The sequence below is a fragment of the Chiloscyllium punctatum genome, chromosome 42, assembly GCF_047496795.1.
Source record: "Chiloscyllium punctatum isolate Juve2018m chromosome 42, sChiPun1.3, whole genome shotgun sequence".
Taxonomy (NCBI): Eukaryota; Metazoa; Chordata; class Chondrichthyes; order Orectolobiformes; family Hemiscylliidae; genus Chiloscyllium; species Chiloscyllium punctatum.
Genome location: NC_092780.1, coordinates 7,852,409 through 7,868,326, shown reverse-complemented (window position 1 = coordinate 7,868,326; position 15,918 = coordinate 7,852,409). Strand labels below are relative to the sequence as shown.

Below are 15,918 nucleotides of genomic sequence, written 5' to 3'. Positions count from 1 at the left end.
AGTGTTTTTTGCAAAAAAACTCTTGAATGCTCTTTCTCTTGATTTCACCAGATGTGTTGTCTAAAGGACAGGTAAACTGCTTTACCACATTACCATCATGTAGGAGGACATAAATCTCTTTAAATATCTCTTTGTCCGGGAACTCCCCACATACGTTCAAGGCACCACCCACGTCCTCCACCTCCTCCAAGACTTGCGTTTCCCCGGCCCCCAACGCCTAATCTTCACCATGGATATCCAATCTACACCTCCATCCGCCATGACCAGGGCCTCCAAGCCCTCCATTTTTTCCTCTCCAGACGTCCCCCACAGTACCCTTCCACCGACACTCTCATTCGTTTGGCTGAACTGGTCCTCACCCTTAACAATTTCTCCTTTGAATCCTCCCACTTCCTCCAGACCAAAGGGGTAGCCATGGGCACACGTATGGGCCCCAGCTATGCTTGTCTCTTTGTTGACTACGTAGAGCAGTTGATCTTCCGTAATTACACCGGCACCACTCCCCACCTCTTCCTCTGCTACATTGATGACTGCATTGGTGCCACCTCGTGCTCCCGTGAGGAGGTTGAGCAACTCATCAACTTCACCAACACTTTCCACCCTGACCTTAAATTTACCTGGACCATCTCTGACACCTCCCTCCCCTTCCTGGACCTCTCCATCTCCATTAATGACGACCGACTTGACACTGACATTTTTTACAAACCCACTGACTCCCACAGCGACCTGGATTACACCTCTTCCCACCCTACCTCTTGCAAAAATGCCATCCCGTATTCCCAATTCCTCCACCTCCGCTGTATCTGCTCCCAGGAGGACCAGTTCCACCACAGAACACACCAGATGGCCTCCTTCTTTAGAGACCTCAATTTCCCTTCCCACGTGGTTAAAGATGCCCTCCAACATATCTCGTCTACATCCCGCACCTCCGCCCTCAGACCCCACCCCTCCAACCATAACAAGGACAGAATGCCCCTGGTGCTCACCTTCCACCCTACCAACCTTCGCATAAACCAAATCATCCGCCGACATTTCTGCCACCTCCAAAAAGATCCCACCACCAGGAATATATTTCCCTCCCGACCCCTTTCCGCCTTCCGCAAAGACCGTTCCCTCCGTGACTACCTGGTCAGGTCCACGCCCCGCTACGACCCACCCTCCCATTCTGGCACTTTCCCCTGCCACTGCAGGAACTGTAAAACCTGCGCCCACACCTCCTCCCTCACCTCTATCTAAGGCCCTAAAGGAGCCTTCCACATCCAACAAAGTTTTACTGGTTTTCTGAGGTCCTGGGCCTCCTTCACAACCGCTCCCTCACCACCAGACGCCTGGAGGAAGGACGCCTCATCTTCCACCTCGGAACACTTCAACCCCAGGGCATTAATGTGGACTTCAACAGTTTCCTCATTTCCCCTTCCCCCACCTCACCCTAGTTCCAAACTTCCAGCTCAGCACTGTCCCCATGACTTGTCCGGACTTGTCCTACCTGCCTATCTCCTTTTCCACCTATCCACTCCACCCTCTCCTCCCTGACCTATCCCCTTCATACCCTCCCCCACTCACCCACAGTGCTCTATGCTACTTTCTCCACACCCCCATCCTCCTCTAGCTTATCTCTCCACGCTTCAGGCTCACTACTTTTATTCCTGATGGAGGGCTTTTGCCCGAAACGTCGATTTCGCTGCTCCTTGGATGCTGCCTGAACTGCTGTGCTCTTCCAGCACCACTAATCCAGAAAGTAGAGTCATAGAGTCATAGAGATGTACAGCATGGAAACAGACCTTTTGAACCAACCCGTCCATGCCGACCAGACATCCCAACCCAATCTAGTCCTACCTGCCAGCACCCGGCCCATATCCCTCCAAACCCTTCCTATTCATATACCCATGCAAATGCCTCTTAAATGTTGTAATTGTATCAGCCTCCACCACTTCCCCTGGCAGCTCATTCCATATCAGTACCACCCTGTGTGTGAAAAATGTTGCCCCTTAGGTCACTTTTATAACTTTCCCCTCTCACCCTAAACCTATGCCCTCTAGTTCTGGACTCCCCAACCCCAGGGAAAAGACTTTGCCTATTTATCCTATCCATGCCCCTCATAATTTTGTAAATCTCTATAAGGTCACCCCTCAGCCTCCGACGCTCCAGGGAAAACAGCCCCAGCCTGTTCAGCCTCTCCCTGTAGCTCAGATCCTCCAACCCTAGCAACATCCTTGTAAATCTTTTCTGAATCCTTTCAGGTTTCACAACATCTTTCCGATAGGAAGGAGACCAGAATTGCACGCAATATTCCAACAGTGGCCTAACCAATGTCCTGTGAAGCCGCAACATGACCTCCCAACTCCTGTACTCAATACTCTGACCAATAAAGGAAAGCATACCAAACACCTTCTTCACTATCCTATCTACCTGCAACTCCAGTTTCAAGGAGCTATGAACCTGAACTCCAAGGTCTCTTTGTTCAGCAACACTCCCTCGGACCTTACCATTAAGTGTATAAGTCCTGCTAAGATTCGCTTTCCTAAAATGCTGCACGTCGCATTTATCTGAATTAAACTCCATCTGCCAGTTCTCAGCCCATTGGTCCATCTGGTCAAGATCCTGTTGTAATCGGAGGTAATCCTCTTTGCTGTCCACTACAACTCCAATTTTCGTGTCATCTGCAAACTTACTAACCGTAACTCTAAGTAGAACAATGTGAATGTGATTTTTTTCTTGACAAAGAAAATAACTCGCTAAAATGTTGTACAATCATAATACTGAGTGAAAACCATCTGTGGCATAAAAAGACCGTTAGGAGATTGAGGGGTACCATATATATTGAGAATACAGCTGTACAGAGAGAGCGTACGAGAGACGTACACACATACAGACACATACAGAGGGAGAGTAAGCAAGCGTGACAGTGAGAATAAACCAACATTATAAAATGAAAATCAACTTGTTCACTTCCCTGTAGTTTAAGGAATGGAACCTCTCACCTTGATTTGGTTGGGTTCCACATATGACTCCCACTTCAACAACGACAACTTGTATTTATGTAGCACCTTTAATGTAGTAAAATGTCCCAAAGCAATATGGATGTCTCCAAATGGTTTCTGAAGAGGCCAAGTAAACAGTTGCCACAAGGCCCAAAGCCATAGACGTTCCCACATCCGGAAAACAAACGTACAAAAAATAGTGTTTGGTACAAGTTCAATAAAACCAGTCATATCCTGGGCCCTGGTCAAGAGTTTTCTGTGTCCTGGAGTGTCAAAAAAATAAACAGTTATTTTGTCAGAAAAAGTGACCTGTCATTTCAGTGGAAATTCTTTGAAGGAAGCACTGATGGCTGACTATGATGAAGTTTGAGTGTTCACACCAGCCTAACTGAGGGTTGAGGTTAATTTTTGAGCTTGTTAAACAGTGAAGTAGGTTAGTAGTAGAGGAAGTTAAATTTTCCACCTTTTTCTAGTTAAGGGTCAATTCTAAGAGCCTTGTGCTAATGTTTGGACCACATTCAGCTGGGAAAATATCCATACATTTTGAGTGGATGGAAAATTGTGGATGGAAAAACCTAGGAATTCCTGAATTGCACAGCCAGTGAGTAAGGCAGCACCAACTTAGAAAGCTGCCCAGTCAGCTTGTACCCATATTATGTTTAATATGCTCATGTGTGGAGTAATGTCTGACCTGCTCTGAACTCACAAAGCATCCTGTGTCCATAACCGATGCCACAAGTAACTAAATAGTTTCAAATAAGAACAGTGAATAAATACCTGTTTTTTGCTATGTCCACAAGCACACCAAGAGTAGACCTTCGCTGCTTGGAGCTCTGCCTCAAAAGGATGTTTGGCTGCAATGACAGCTTTCTTTGATGTATTCGCGGTGTAGTACCTGTGACTTCTCATCTGTACATAGATGAAGAAAAAAGGAAGTGAAATGCTGGTTGATGCTGAAAGAATTCTAATTACTTTTGTTTGGCACGTTTACCAATTGACAGCCAATGTACCCATGATGCAGAGCTTTCCCTTGTCGCAATAATTGCCCGCAGAGCAAGATTTTAATCGAGCAGTTCGGATCCTGCCTCTGTTCTTACTAAATTATTTATTGATATGGCTATATATTAGAAATGTGTAAAAACCTCCTCAGAGCAAAGCCTTAAAAGAAAACGGATTATTTACAACCAGTTGTTTATTTTGCAGGTTTACTCAAAGATTGGCCTCAGTTAGGTTGTGAAATATTGCGTTGACAGAATTCTAAATTTTAAACAGCAAATTCTGAAGAAGCACAGGTTCTGCCAACGTCTGTTGTTCCTGTTTTACAGGGTGCACTATTGTGGAGATGCCGGTGTTGGACTGGGGTGGACAAAGTTAAAAATCACACAACACCAGTTTATGGTCCAAGAGGTTTATTTCGAAGCACTAGTTTTCGGACTGCTGCTCCTTCATCAGGTGGTTGTCAGGTAAACTTGTGGGACTATAACCTGGTGTTGTGTGATTTTTAACTTTATAGGATGCAGACACATGTATAAGTGGTGACGGGGTGATGAAAGTGGAGGATACTCAGTAAACAAGAACAGGAGGAACACACAGAGATCTAGGGGGCTGTGGGGTTGGTGGAAATTACAAGGATAGGGAGGAGCAAAGCTAGGAAGGAATTTCAAAGAAAGATGAGAATTTAGGTTTGAGGAATAGCCAGACTAGAGTCAGCTAAGGTTTACCTTCCAAAACTGTATCCAGTGATCCCTCAGGGTAAGACAGACCTGTACAAAAGTCAGGAAAAAGTTGGAGTACCCTGATGAAATTGTAGAAACATAGAATATAGCACCAGGAGCATGCCATTCAGCCCTTCGAGCCTGCTCCCTCACTCATGGCCGATCATCTAACTCTCTACCTTGTTCCTGCTTTCTCCACAAACCCTTAGAACGTTTTAATCCTAAGAATTATAAGACTATAAATCATTACCTTTTGGAGTGATCCTTTTCTTTCCTAAAAGAAACAACTAATGTATTTCCATGTTCACACTATTGGACTACTGCCAGTCTCCATAAATGAAATAATTAATCTACACCGAATGATTAGTGACTCTTAACTTGTGGATACTCGCTTACATTTTTGTTTCTGTCGTTTTGTATGACTTTTACTGCAGATCCTGCCATTTTATCTAAATCTGTGTTCTGACCTAATTGGTGCCCAAAACATTTTCTGCGTTGATAATGTCTGTAACTTGTTTGCTTTATTGATGTTGGCAATGGTTAGGCATTACCACACTTTGGTCTTCTAAATCCCTCTATATCTTGGTATTTATAGTTTGCCTTGTTTCTGAACTCTGGAATTACCTCTCTTATCCCTATCCCATCAGGATCTGTTTTAAAAAGTCTTCTCAGCAACTAATTTTCCAATCTTTCATTCAATCACCTTTTTCAATTTTCTACTTAGATATACATTTCCCCAACTCCTTTTCCTCCTCTCTGAATCATCTCAGGATATTCTACATTAAAAGGAGGAAGCAGTGCAGAAAGAGACGGATTCAGGCAGCCATGATCTTCATTTGCCAAATGCAATTTTAAAATTCTGCTCACATTATATTGGAAATAATCCAAATTCTACTTCTTGCTTTTCTTTACAGTGTTGTTTAGTTCTACATGTCTCATGAAAACCACTTTTCCAATCCCACTGCATTTCCTTGATTTACAACACTGTCCAGTAGTGATAACCAACTTCACCCACTTTATAAATTATTATAAAGTTAAAAATCATTCAAAGATTGTGGAATTCTCAAAATGTCAGTGGTCTGCCCATTCACCAGTAGCTGCTGAAATTTCTCTTAAGTTTGGAGTATAAATCCTTACGAGGCATAGCAAAGGTCAATATTGCTATAGCCAATGATTAGCAATAGTATCATGCATCAGGTAAAGGGAATTTAACAACAAAAACAAAAATCCTTTTTTTCTAAATGCTGTTAATGTAACTTATTTTGTTATAATACTGTGTTTATTTATAGGTTTCTATTTGCACTACTTTTGTTGGATTAATTTCCTAAAATGTTATGACTTTTAATTGTTCTAGATAGTCACAGAACAATGCCATGCCACATCCATGTGCTTTGGGGTGAATTGGGCAAACTCAGATTTCAGTCTTTTCAAATTGGAAATAACCTCTTGACCACGCAGGTAGGTGCATGGTGGGGGAGCAATTTTAGAGATTTAATCAAGGTTCAACATCATGAATGGCTTTGCAAAGTAAATAATGAGAAATTGTTTCCAGTAGCAGAATGGGTGATTCCCAGGGGATATAAATTTAACTGGATCAAAATCCTGCACAGCCGCCCGCACAAGATTGTGGGTCTATCTGTAGCATGTGGACTACAGCAGTTCGAGAAGGCAACTCACCCCCACCTTCTCAAAGACAATGAGGGATTCACAATAAAAGCTGGCCCAGCCAGGAAAGCCCACGGCCCTTGAATGAATAAAATCATGGTGATTGGTTCAATAATCAGAGATGAGATGAGGAATCTTTTATATGGTGAATTGTTGTGGCCTGAAATGAGTAGCTTGAAAGGGCTGTGGAAACTGATTGATTAGTAATATCCAAATAGGATTTGGAATAAATACTTGAAGGAAAAGAATATTGAGATATGGCAAGAGTATAGAGGAGTGGACTAATTTGATAGCTCTTTTGAAATTTGTTATAAAAAAGATACTAAAATACTGAATCAAAATAGAAAAAAGCAGAAATACTTAATAAGCCATGACATCTATACATCTCGATGACAGCAGTCAAGTTGCGCCATTACAATATCAAACAATTGCAATAATCATAAGTGTGGGGATTTGGATGAACTCAATAGTCAGAAAGTGATTCAGTGGAGGCTAATTCATCAGAACAATCTGTGAAATCAATAAGTTCAGATCACACTGGAGCTTGGGAAAATAACATGTTACAGCTTGCCCCCAAACTGCAGTAGGGCACAATGGAGTTGTTTGGTAAAGTGGTTACCTACTCTGCATTTAGCTTTCAAAGGATATGCTCCTCTGTTCCCAACTGCACAGACTGGCCACCTACATTGCTGTCTCATGTGGAAAGTGTATTTGGAATCCAATAACACTGTGGGAAGAGGTGATGGAGGCATAGGTGCTCTAACTCTTAGTAGGAGAGTAGCATGAATCAGTCTGTTGCACAATTTATTTGAAAAGTGAGCTTGAAGAAAGAAGTGGGGGGTGGGGTGATGTCAGGGTAGGCGGGGAGTGGGGGGGTGGGGTGGGGTGGGGGGGACCTAATGTTGGAAGTTGCAGAAAATGCTTAAGATATGGTAAATATGGAACATGAAAAGGTAGTTGGTCTGGACTAGAATTTTAAAGTTGTAAGGAGAGTGAGTGACAGAAATTGGAAAAAAGTGGATGGATTTAGCCAAGGGTCTTTTTGATCATTTTTCTGGAAAGCTACTTTGACTTATTAGAGAAAATGAGACAGATAGCAAAACTAGATGCACAGAAGCGGGAGAGTCTTCGGAGGTTGCAGGATGGAAAGAGTCTTGAGGAGACGCTTCTTGAAGTAAGTTAGTGATTTATATATCTAAAGAAATATATACAATTAAAATTAAGTTAGCATTAACTAGCTCCATCAAACATGTAAATGCAAAAGCTTAAAATAAATCTAACAGAATCTGTGGTAGGAATAATAATTCATGTCTTGAATTCGATAAGACATCTTTGGAACTGATGAGAGGTGGAAAAGTGATGCATCTTATGTTTTTCAATGATTGACAGCCACTTTTGTATTTGTCCAAACATAATGTTACAGCAATGAATGTTTCACTAAATGTCATTATGACCCTTTTCCAAACCTATATAACCATGTACATTATCAAATTGATACTGAGTCTGTGTTTTGGTAATTAATCAATGAACTATAATTGGCTTTGAACTGCTCTTTTAGCAAAAGATTATGTAGCTTTAGTGTGCTGGAGGGGTATTGGTAAAACAAGTTCCTGTTTTATACTTCTTATAACTCTTGAATTGATTCTAAACCTACAAATCACTATTGAAGCAAGTATTTTCTATTTTGACTGATATTTATTTAGCATAATATATTGACTTGAAAATGATAATTCACTAAGAAGTAAATTATCCAACAAAGTGGTAGTTATCAATAGGTTGGAAATAATATTCCTTGGGGGACTGTGGGTCAGATACGGGATTGAACTTAGCCTGGACTGATGAGATAAAACACTTCCCGTTGAAATCCATGAAGACACTAAAATGGCTGAGTCACAACCTAGTGCTTAGCGATTGACAATCTTTGGCACTATGTTACCTATGTATGATTCTGCAAACATAGTCAGGGCTGGAAATGAACATGCTCATTCTAATCTTGGAGTGTAGGATTTTTAGGGGTTGGGGTGAATTAAACAGATTTCAATACTGAAGGTCAAATAACCTGTAATTAGAGTCATAGAAATGTACAGCACGGAAACAGCCACTTTGGTCCACTTGTCCATGCCGACCAGATATCCTAACCTAATCTAGTCTCATTTACCAGCACTTGGCCTATATCCTTCTAAACCCTTCATATTCATATACCCATCCAGTGATGAATAAAGGTTTTGGGGGCTGTCATTTTTAACTTCAGGAGAGAAGTAAAGGGAAAAAAATAGAATGGTTAATTAAAGGGAAATAATTGCATTGTGATTCTTGCCTATAATGTATCAGCACAATGTGGCTTACTTAAGCACAATGCTTATTTATTCAGCCTTGTTCAATGGAATTACTTTTAAATTATCCATTTGCTTTCCACTAAGAAAATAATAGATAGTTGAGAAAAATGCCTTTGGCCTTCGAATGTTTGACTCTCTAAATTTCTTATTCCAATATTAGCTTATTATTATCTTTTCACCCAGTGATCCTAATATCTGATGATTTATAAAGAAGTGAAATTTTTGCTACAGATTGTGTACATTCCAAAATATGAGTGAAAGGGAGGCAGGAAAACTCAATTTATTGAATGACTACAGAATGAGAAGAGGGTATAGAGTCATAGAGTCATAGAGATGTACAGCATGGAAACAGACCCTTCGGTCCAACCCATCCATGCCGACCAGATATCCTAACCCAATCTAGTCCCACCTGCCAGCACCCGGCCCATATCCCTCCAAACCCTTCCTATTCATATACACATCCAAATGCCTCTTAAATGTTGTAATTGTACCAGCCTCCACCACATCCTCTGTCAGCTCATTCCAAACACGTGCTACCCTCTGCGTGTAAACGTTGCCCCTTAGGTCTCTTTTATATCTTTCCCCTCTCATCCTAAACCTATGCCCTCTAGTTCTGGACTCCCCGACCCCAGGGAAAAGACTTTGCCTATTTATCCTAACCATGCCCCTCATAATTTTGTAAATCTCTATAAGGTCACCCCTCAGCCTCCGATGCTCCAGGGAAAACAGCCCCAGCCTGTTCAGCCTCTCCCTGTAGCTCAGATTCTCCAACCCTGGCAACATCCTTGTAAATCTTTTCTGAACCCTTTCAAGTTTCACAACATCTTTCCAATAGGAAGGAGACCAGAATTGCACACAATATTCCAACAATGGCCTAACCAATGTCCTGTACAGCCGCAACATGACCTCCCAACTCCTGTACTCAATACTCTGACCAATAAAGGAAAGCATACCAAACGCCGCCTTCACTATCCTATCTACCTGCGACTTCACTTTCAAGAAGCTATGAACCTGCACTACAAGGTCTCTTTGTTCAGCAACACTCCCTAGGACCTTACCATTAATGCATGTTGGATGAATTCTTTGTTAGTGCCAGGCCAAATTCAAAATGTCGAGAGTGGACTGAAAGAGAAACTGTGACTGGCAAAGGGAGAATATGAAAATAGAATGGTGGGTACCACCAAAAGAACACAAGAACTTCTGTATATAGTATAGTATTCAGGGTAATAGGAGGTGGGTTGGGCTAATTAAGAGAAAAGGTCATGTGAATTGCTAGGGGGCACAAGGCAAAGCTAGAATAATTAATGAGCACTTTGCATTGGTGTTTACTAACGAGAAAAAAAGGTGCTGACAAAATATCAGTAGAAGTAATAAAAATTGATCAGAAGGTGATACTGAAAAGGCTGACTATGGTAAGAGTGTGAATTTGCATCCCATGTTGCTTAAAGGACGTGGCATTGGAGTTTGTAGAATGTCTTACTGTAGTCTTCTAATCTTTGCTGTATTGGGTAGGTTCCAGATGATTGAGGATTGGGAAATGTGACACCATAGGGCTTTCCTAGCCACTAAAGGTTGGCCAGTTTTAAAACCACTGAGTAAAGATTTAGAAATAATCGTGGGGAAAAAAAAATCAACAGGCACTTCTAAAGGTATCAGTTAAATAACAAACACCAGCATGAAGTCCTGAATGGCATGTCATGTTTGACTAACCTGATTGAATGATGTGGAGGTGCCTATGTTGGACTGGGGTATACAAAGTCAGAAGTCGCATGACACCAGGTTACAATCCAACAAGTTTTTGTGAAATCACAAGCTTTCGGAGTACTGCTCCTTTGTCAGGTGAAGTCACCTGATGAAGAAGCAGCACTCTGAAAGCTTTTCATTTCAAATAAACCTGATGGACTATAACCTGGTAACCTGATTGAATATTATGAAGTAAGAGTAAATTGAAGGGAAAACAATGGATATTGACAATGTAGATTTTAAGAAAACAATTAACAAAGTACTTTATAAAGGACTGGTTAAAAAATATATATGAGAAATAGGAGAGTCATTGTTAATTTGGATTAAAAATGGGCCTAAGGACAAAACAGTGAATGGTGCTATGTGGTTGTTTCTCAGACTGAAGAATGTTAAACAGTGGTGATCTGACATCACTGCTAGGTCAACTGCTCTTTTTGATGCATTGAATGATTTGAATATTGGAGGATAAAGCAAAATTTCACAATTTGCTTATTCTGAACTTGGAGAAGTAGCTGACAATGAGGATCACAGCGATTAGTTCCAAATGGGCATTAATAGGCTCACCAAATGGACAGACAATGAGGTCTGCAGATGCTGGAGATCAGAGTTGAGAGTGTGTTGCTGGAAAAGCAGGTAGGTGTGATCTGAGGAGCAGGAAAATCAAAGTATCAGGCCAGAGCCAATCATCAGGAAGGGAGCCCTGATGAATGGCTCTGGCCCGAAACTTTGATTTTCCTGCTCCTTGGATCACGCCTGACCTGCTGTGCTTTTCCAGCAACACACTCTCAACTCACCAAATGGGCAGATGTGTCACATAGAATACAGTACAGAGAATGTACAATAATGGAACGTTTCCAGGGATTAGCACTGTTCTCCTTAGAAAAGAGGACATTAATGGGAAAATTTATTGAGGTTTTCAAGATTATGACATGTTTAGATTAAGCAGACATAAGCAAAGCTGTTTCTATTACCTGGTGGTACAATGACTGTGTGTCAGAATGTTGTGTTTTGGGCAAGATTTGCAGGGAATATGTGAGTAAGAAGCTTTTTATGCGGTAAGCAGTAATGGTATTGAACTCACTGCCTACAAAGGTGATGGAAATTGAGACAGGGTGATTTCAGAAGAAAGTTGAAAGAAATAAAAATGTAAGTGTACAGGATAGAGTGGAGGAAATGGAACTATGCCTGCAATTAGATTTTTATACAAAGAATTAGCATGGCGCTTCTGTTGTGCCTTGTTACTGTGAAGTTTTGCTCTCCACTAATTAATCTATTGAGGTACTGTAATTCAAATGGTTTAATCTTACATATGCATACACAATCTGTCTCATATCTTAATTCTTACTGTCACAATGTTTCAATAAAGCTTTTAATGTTTGCATTTGTATGTGAATATTTTCTTACTGCACTTGGTAAACCAAACACATTCCTCAAAATGTTTTTGGACTCAAGTTCACAATTTATTTCCAAAATAAACTGACATTTCTATTGCCCAAAATCATTTCAATAATATTTAAAAATGCAATAGTTGTAAACTTTGCAAAAATCTGATGCAATTTATCCACTGATTTGTCTTTTATACTTTTTGACATCTCAGATCAAAATTTTATTTGCAGGTCTGGCAGGATCTGCACTCTGAACGTGTATAAAGTACACTTATCATCTGGATCTATCAAACCCAAATACTATTGAAATTCCAGCAGTTAGGTTTTTTAAAATAAAAGCTTAATGGATAGAACTTTGAAGGTAAGGGACTAATTGTTTTGTTGATGGTTAGAAAACGTAAACATATTAATTACTATCAGATATGAAACAGATCCACATGCAAGAAGCAAATGTCTTCTGCTAACCTGTTAGAAAGTTACAAACACATGCTGTCAGAACCAGGAATTTCTTGCAATTTCCAGTGAAGATATAAAGATGTAAAGGGATATGTTGATACTGTGGGGAAATGACATTGAGATAGAAGTTCAGTAATGATCCAATTGAATGGCAGAGTAAACTTGATGGACTGAACAGGCTATGTTACCTATGTCCTGTTTCTCTCAATATTGATGGACATTAAAGATTTACCAGTGAACTAAACTCTTTTATTCCATCCATAGGTTTCAGCAAGCATTAGGTCAATCCGAACAGTTCTGACAATCTCAATGGAGATGCCGGACAAGGGACACACTACTGAGTTTTTATATCCAAGAGCACTGCTTTTTTGCTAAAGCCTAGCCTACTGTCTAATGCTAATGAAAGCTCACTGTTATACTCTAATGCTGCTAAATCTCACTCTGCTAACCAGTAATGCTCACTATTTGATGTTTACTTTCACCTGGTAAACTTGCATTCCATCTCAGAACTCATCTTTAGCTTAAAAAAAAGGGATAAACATTAATTACTTAAAGCAATATCCATGCCACACATTATGAATCTTGCATCCACTTTCATTTCCCAACCTCCTGGTACTGAAAAATGCTATGCTCACATTCATAGTGAGCATGTCCCATTTGTACAAGTTCTCACAAGTACGTTGGTAGGGCCTAAACTTCACACATCCAATGCCCCTTCCCCCCCCGCCCCGCTCCCTCCCCCCATCACCAATGCTGCCACCACCAACCAAACTCTTTTCCTTTACCTTAGGAACTGCTCTGCCTTCCACTTCATCCAATGTGTGCTTATACTTTCTGAAATGTGGTTTCACATCCTAACATTTAAATATGCTTTTATTAGTTCTTCTGCATTTTCTTGATAATGAATTTGTTATTCCCATGCTTCCTCAATTACCCTGTCATGACTGTCTTCTATTTTTCTCATTTTTTTCATTTGCTTGCACAACATTTCATTTGTTGATTGTTTATCCAGTTAGGTGTTGTCTGCAAGTTGCTGACCTCACTCTCTGCTTCTAAGATTCCAGTGTTTAGACTCTTGTATTATTGAACATGCTTGTAGTTGGTTTCTTCATCCTAATTATTTGATATATGTATGTATGATTTATTTATGTTACAACTTTATTGTCACAACCAAGTGCTCTCTGGCTTGCATCAAAAAATTATAAAGTCTAACTTTGTGTAGACATTAAAATGTCTTAAATGCCGCCTTTGCTTGAATCAGGGTGAATGAAATGGTTAATTATTGTGATTCATGTTAATTTCTAAAGAAGTATTTAAATAAATCTTGCATGAGAAGTTCCTTTGGCTCCTTATTGATTCACTGACTAGTGGAAAAGGTAATTCATATGCAGTTTGGTTCAGTGATATTACTGTCATGTCTAATTCAGATGGGGAGCTGTGGGTTCAAATCTAGTTCCGCGGATAGGGGAAATAGGCAAAGTCTTTTCACTGGGGTCAGGGAGTCTAGAACTAGAGGTTTAGGGTGAAAGGGGAAAGATATAAAAGAGACCTACAGGGCAACACAGAGGGTGGTATGGGTATGGAATGAGCTGCCAGAGGAAGTGGTGGAGGCTAGTACAATTGCAACATTTAAGAGGCATTTGGATGGGTATATGAATAGGAAGGGTTTGGAGGAATATGGGTCGGGTGCTGGCAGGTGGGACTAGATTGGGTTGGGATATCTGGTTGGCATGGACAGGTTGGACCGAAGGGTCTGTTTCCACGCTGTTCGCCTCTAAAGACTCTATGACATAATACTTGGCTGACACTTTAAACACTAGATAAAGGTACTATCTTTGCATGAGGTCAGAAAGCTATTTTTCCCCCAGACAACATTATTTCAAGTGCATCCATAGAGGACTCTGGTGTCTTGGTATCCCTCAACCAACATCACTAAAGTATGTTACCTGGCCATTATCTCATTGCTATTTTTGTGTCCTTACTATGTTCAAATTGGTTGCTGACTTTTCCTCCATGACAATAATAACTACAGATCAAAAGTAATTAATTGTTAATGAAACACTTTGGGACCTCCTGAACGTGCAAGAGAGGTTCTTTAAATATGGGGAGTTGATGGCCTGCAAACATTATTGTGAAACAATTAATGCAGACACCCAGGTAATGTTCTGCGAGTCCAGGTTCAAATTCTGCCATGGCAGATGGTGGAATTTGAATTCAATTTTTAAAAACTCTGGAATTAAAAGTCTAATGATGACTATGAAGCCGCAGTTGATTATCAGGTAATCTCATCTGATGACCTTCTTGGAAGCTTTCTTAGACTCTTCATGTGGACGCATTGGTTACAAAGGCCCAGTAACGTCTCTTCTTCCCCAAGCAGCTGAGGAAATTTGGCATGATGGCAATTACCCTTGCCAACTTTTATAGGTATGTCATTGAGAGCATTCTGTCTAGATGTATCACTACGTGGTATGGCAACTGTACCATTCAAGATCGGAGACAGTTACAAAGAGTGGTGAACTCAGCTCGGACAATCACAAAGGCCAACCTCCCATCTACAGAATACATCTACCAGGCCCAGTGTCAAGGAAAGGCCGCCAACATTCTCAAAGATCCATCCCACCTTGGCAAATGTTTTTCAACAACCTCTACCATCGGGGAGAAGGTGTAGAAGCCTGAACACACACACCAGCCGGTTTCCTAACAGTTTCTACCCTACTGTTCTTAGAATACTGAATAGACTCACAAACTCTTAACATTCGCCTGTACCTGTGTTTTTGTTTTTGCCGCTGTTTACCTATTATTTAGTTATCAATGCGACTTAACTCTGTGTTCTGCCTGTACTGCTTGCAAAACAAAGCTTTTCACTTGGTACATGTGACAATAAATTAAATTCAATTCAAACCTGCCATCTTTAACTTCGTCTGGTCTACATGTGACTCCAGGCCCACAGCAATGGGTCTACCCTCTATGCAATTGGGTACGGGCAATAAATACTGGTCTAGCTGGTGTCGCCTACATCTCATTAAAAAATAAGTTTGCTCTTTTGTTTATACTTCTCTATATTTTTAAAATTTGATCAACCATCCAGTTAAACTTGTTCTGTTATGGTAAAATATATTCTTTAGTTTTGAAGTTGCTCACCATAACTGATTTCCTTATCCTTATGCTTTTCCATAGTCCAAACGTGTACTCAATTCTCCAATGACTGTATGTCCAATATTTTGTACACAGTCAACTGCTTTTTTTTTGCAGCAAATACAGAACTGTAATTTCAGAAAAGATCAGGTAATTTGTTTCATCTATGCCTGGACTAATATACACTGGGTAAAAATGTATGAAGGGCTTTTGCCCGAAACGTCGATTTTGCTGCTCCTTGGATGCTACCTGAACTGCTGTGCTCTTCCAATATTTCCTACATTTTGTATTCAATGAACTTCCAAATCTTTTGACAACTTCACCATTTTAGGTATATTTCCAGCATTTCATTTTTCCCAAAATGCATTTACATTATTGTGTATTTATTTATCCTCTCTCCTCGCCTGTTGCTAACTTAAATATTTATACATAATTTACTGTTGTTCCTAACTTGCTATGATTCAATTTTGATACTGCTTCTGTGCTCTGGAGTAATTATTTG

At 40.4% G+C, this 15,918-nt stretch overlaps 1 protein-coding gene across 3 annotated transcripts in view; it reads right to left on the bottom strand.

Annotated features, from left to right (window-relative positions):
• The window catches only part of LOC140465699 (CDGSH iron-sulfur domain-containing protein 3, mitochondrial-like), a 124,599-nt gene that overhangs the window by 68,860 nt on the left and 39,821 nt on the right, over nt 1-15,918 (bottom strand). For 2 of the 3 annotated variants that reach the window (XM_072561345.1, XM_072561342.1), the window contains exons 2-3: nt 4,703-4,744; nt 3,759-3,890 (exon numbers count right to left, since the gene is read on the bottom strand). In XM_072561345.1, coding sequence (XP_072417446.1) covers nt 3,759-3,890; nt 4,703-4,744 — 174 coding nt within the window. The remainder of the gene's footprint in view (nt 1-3,758; nt 3,891-4,702; nt 4,745-15,918) is intronic. The other variant, XM_072561343.1, reaches the window with a different exon arrangement.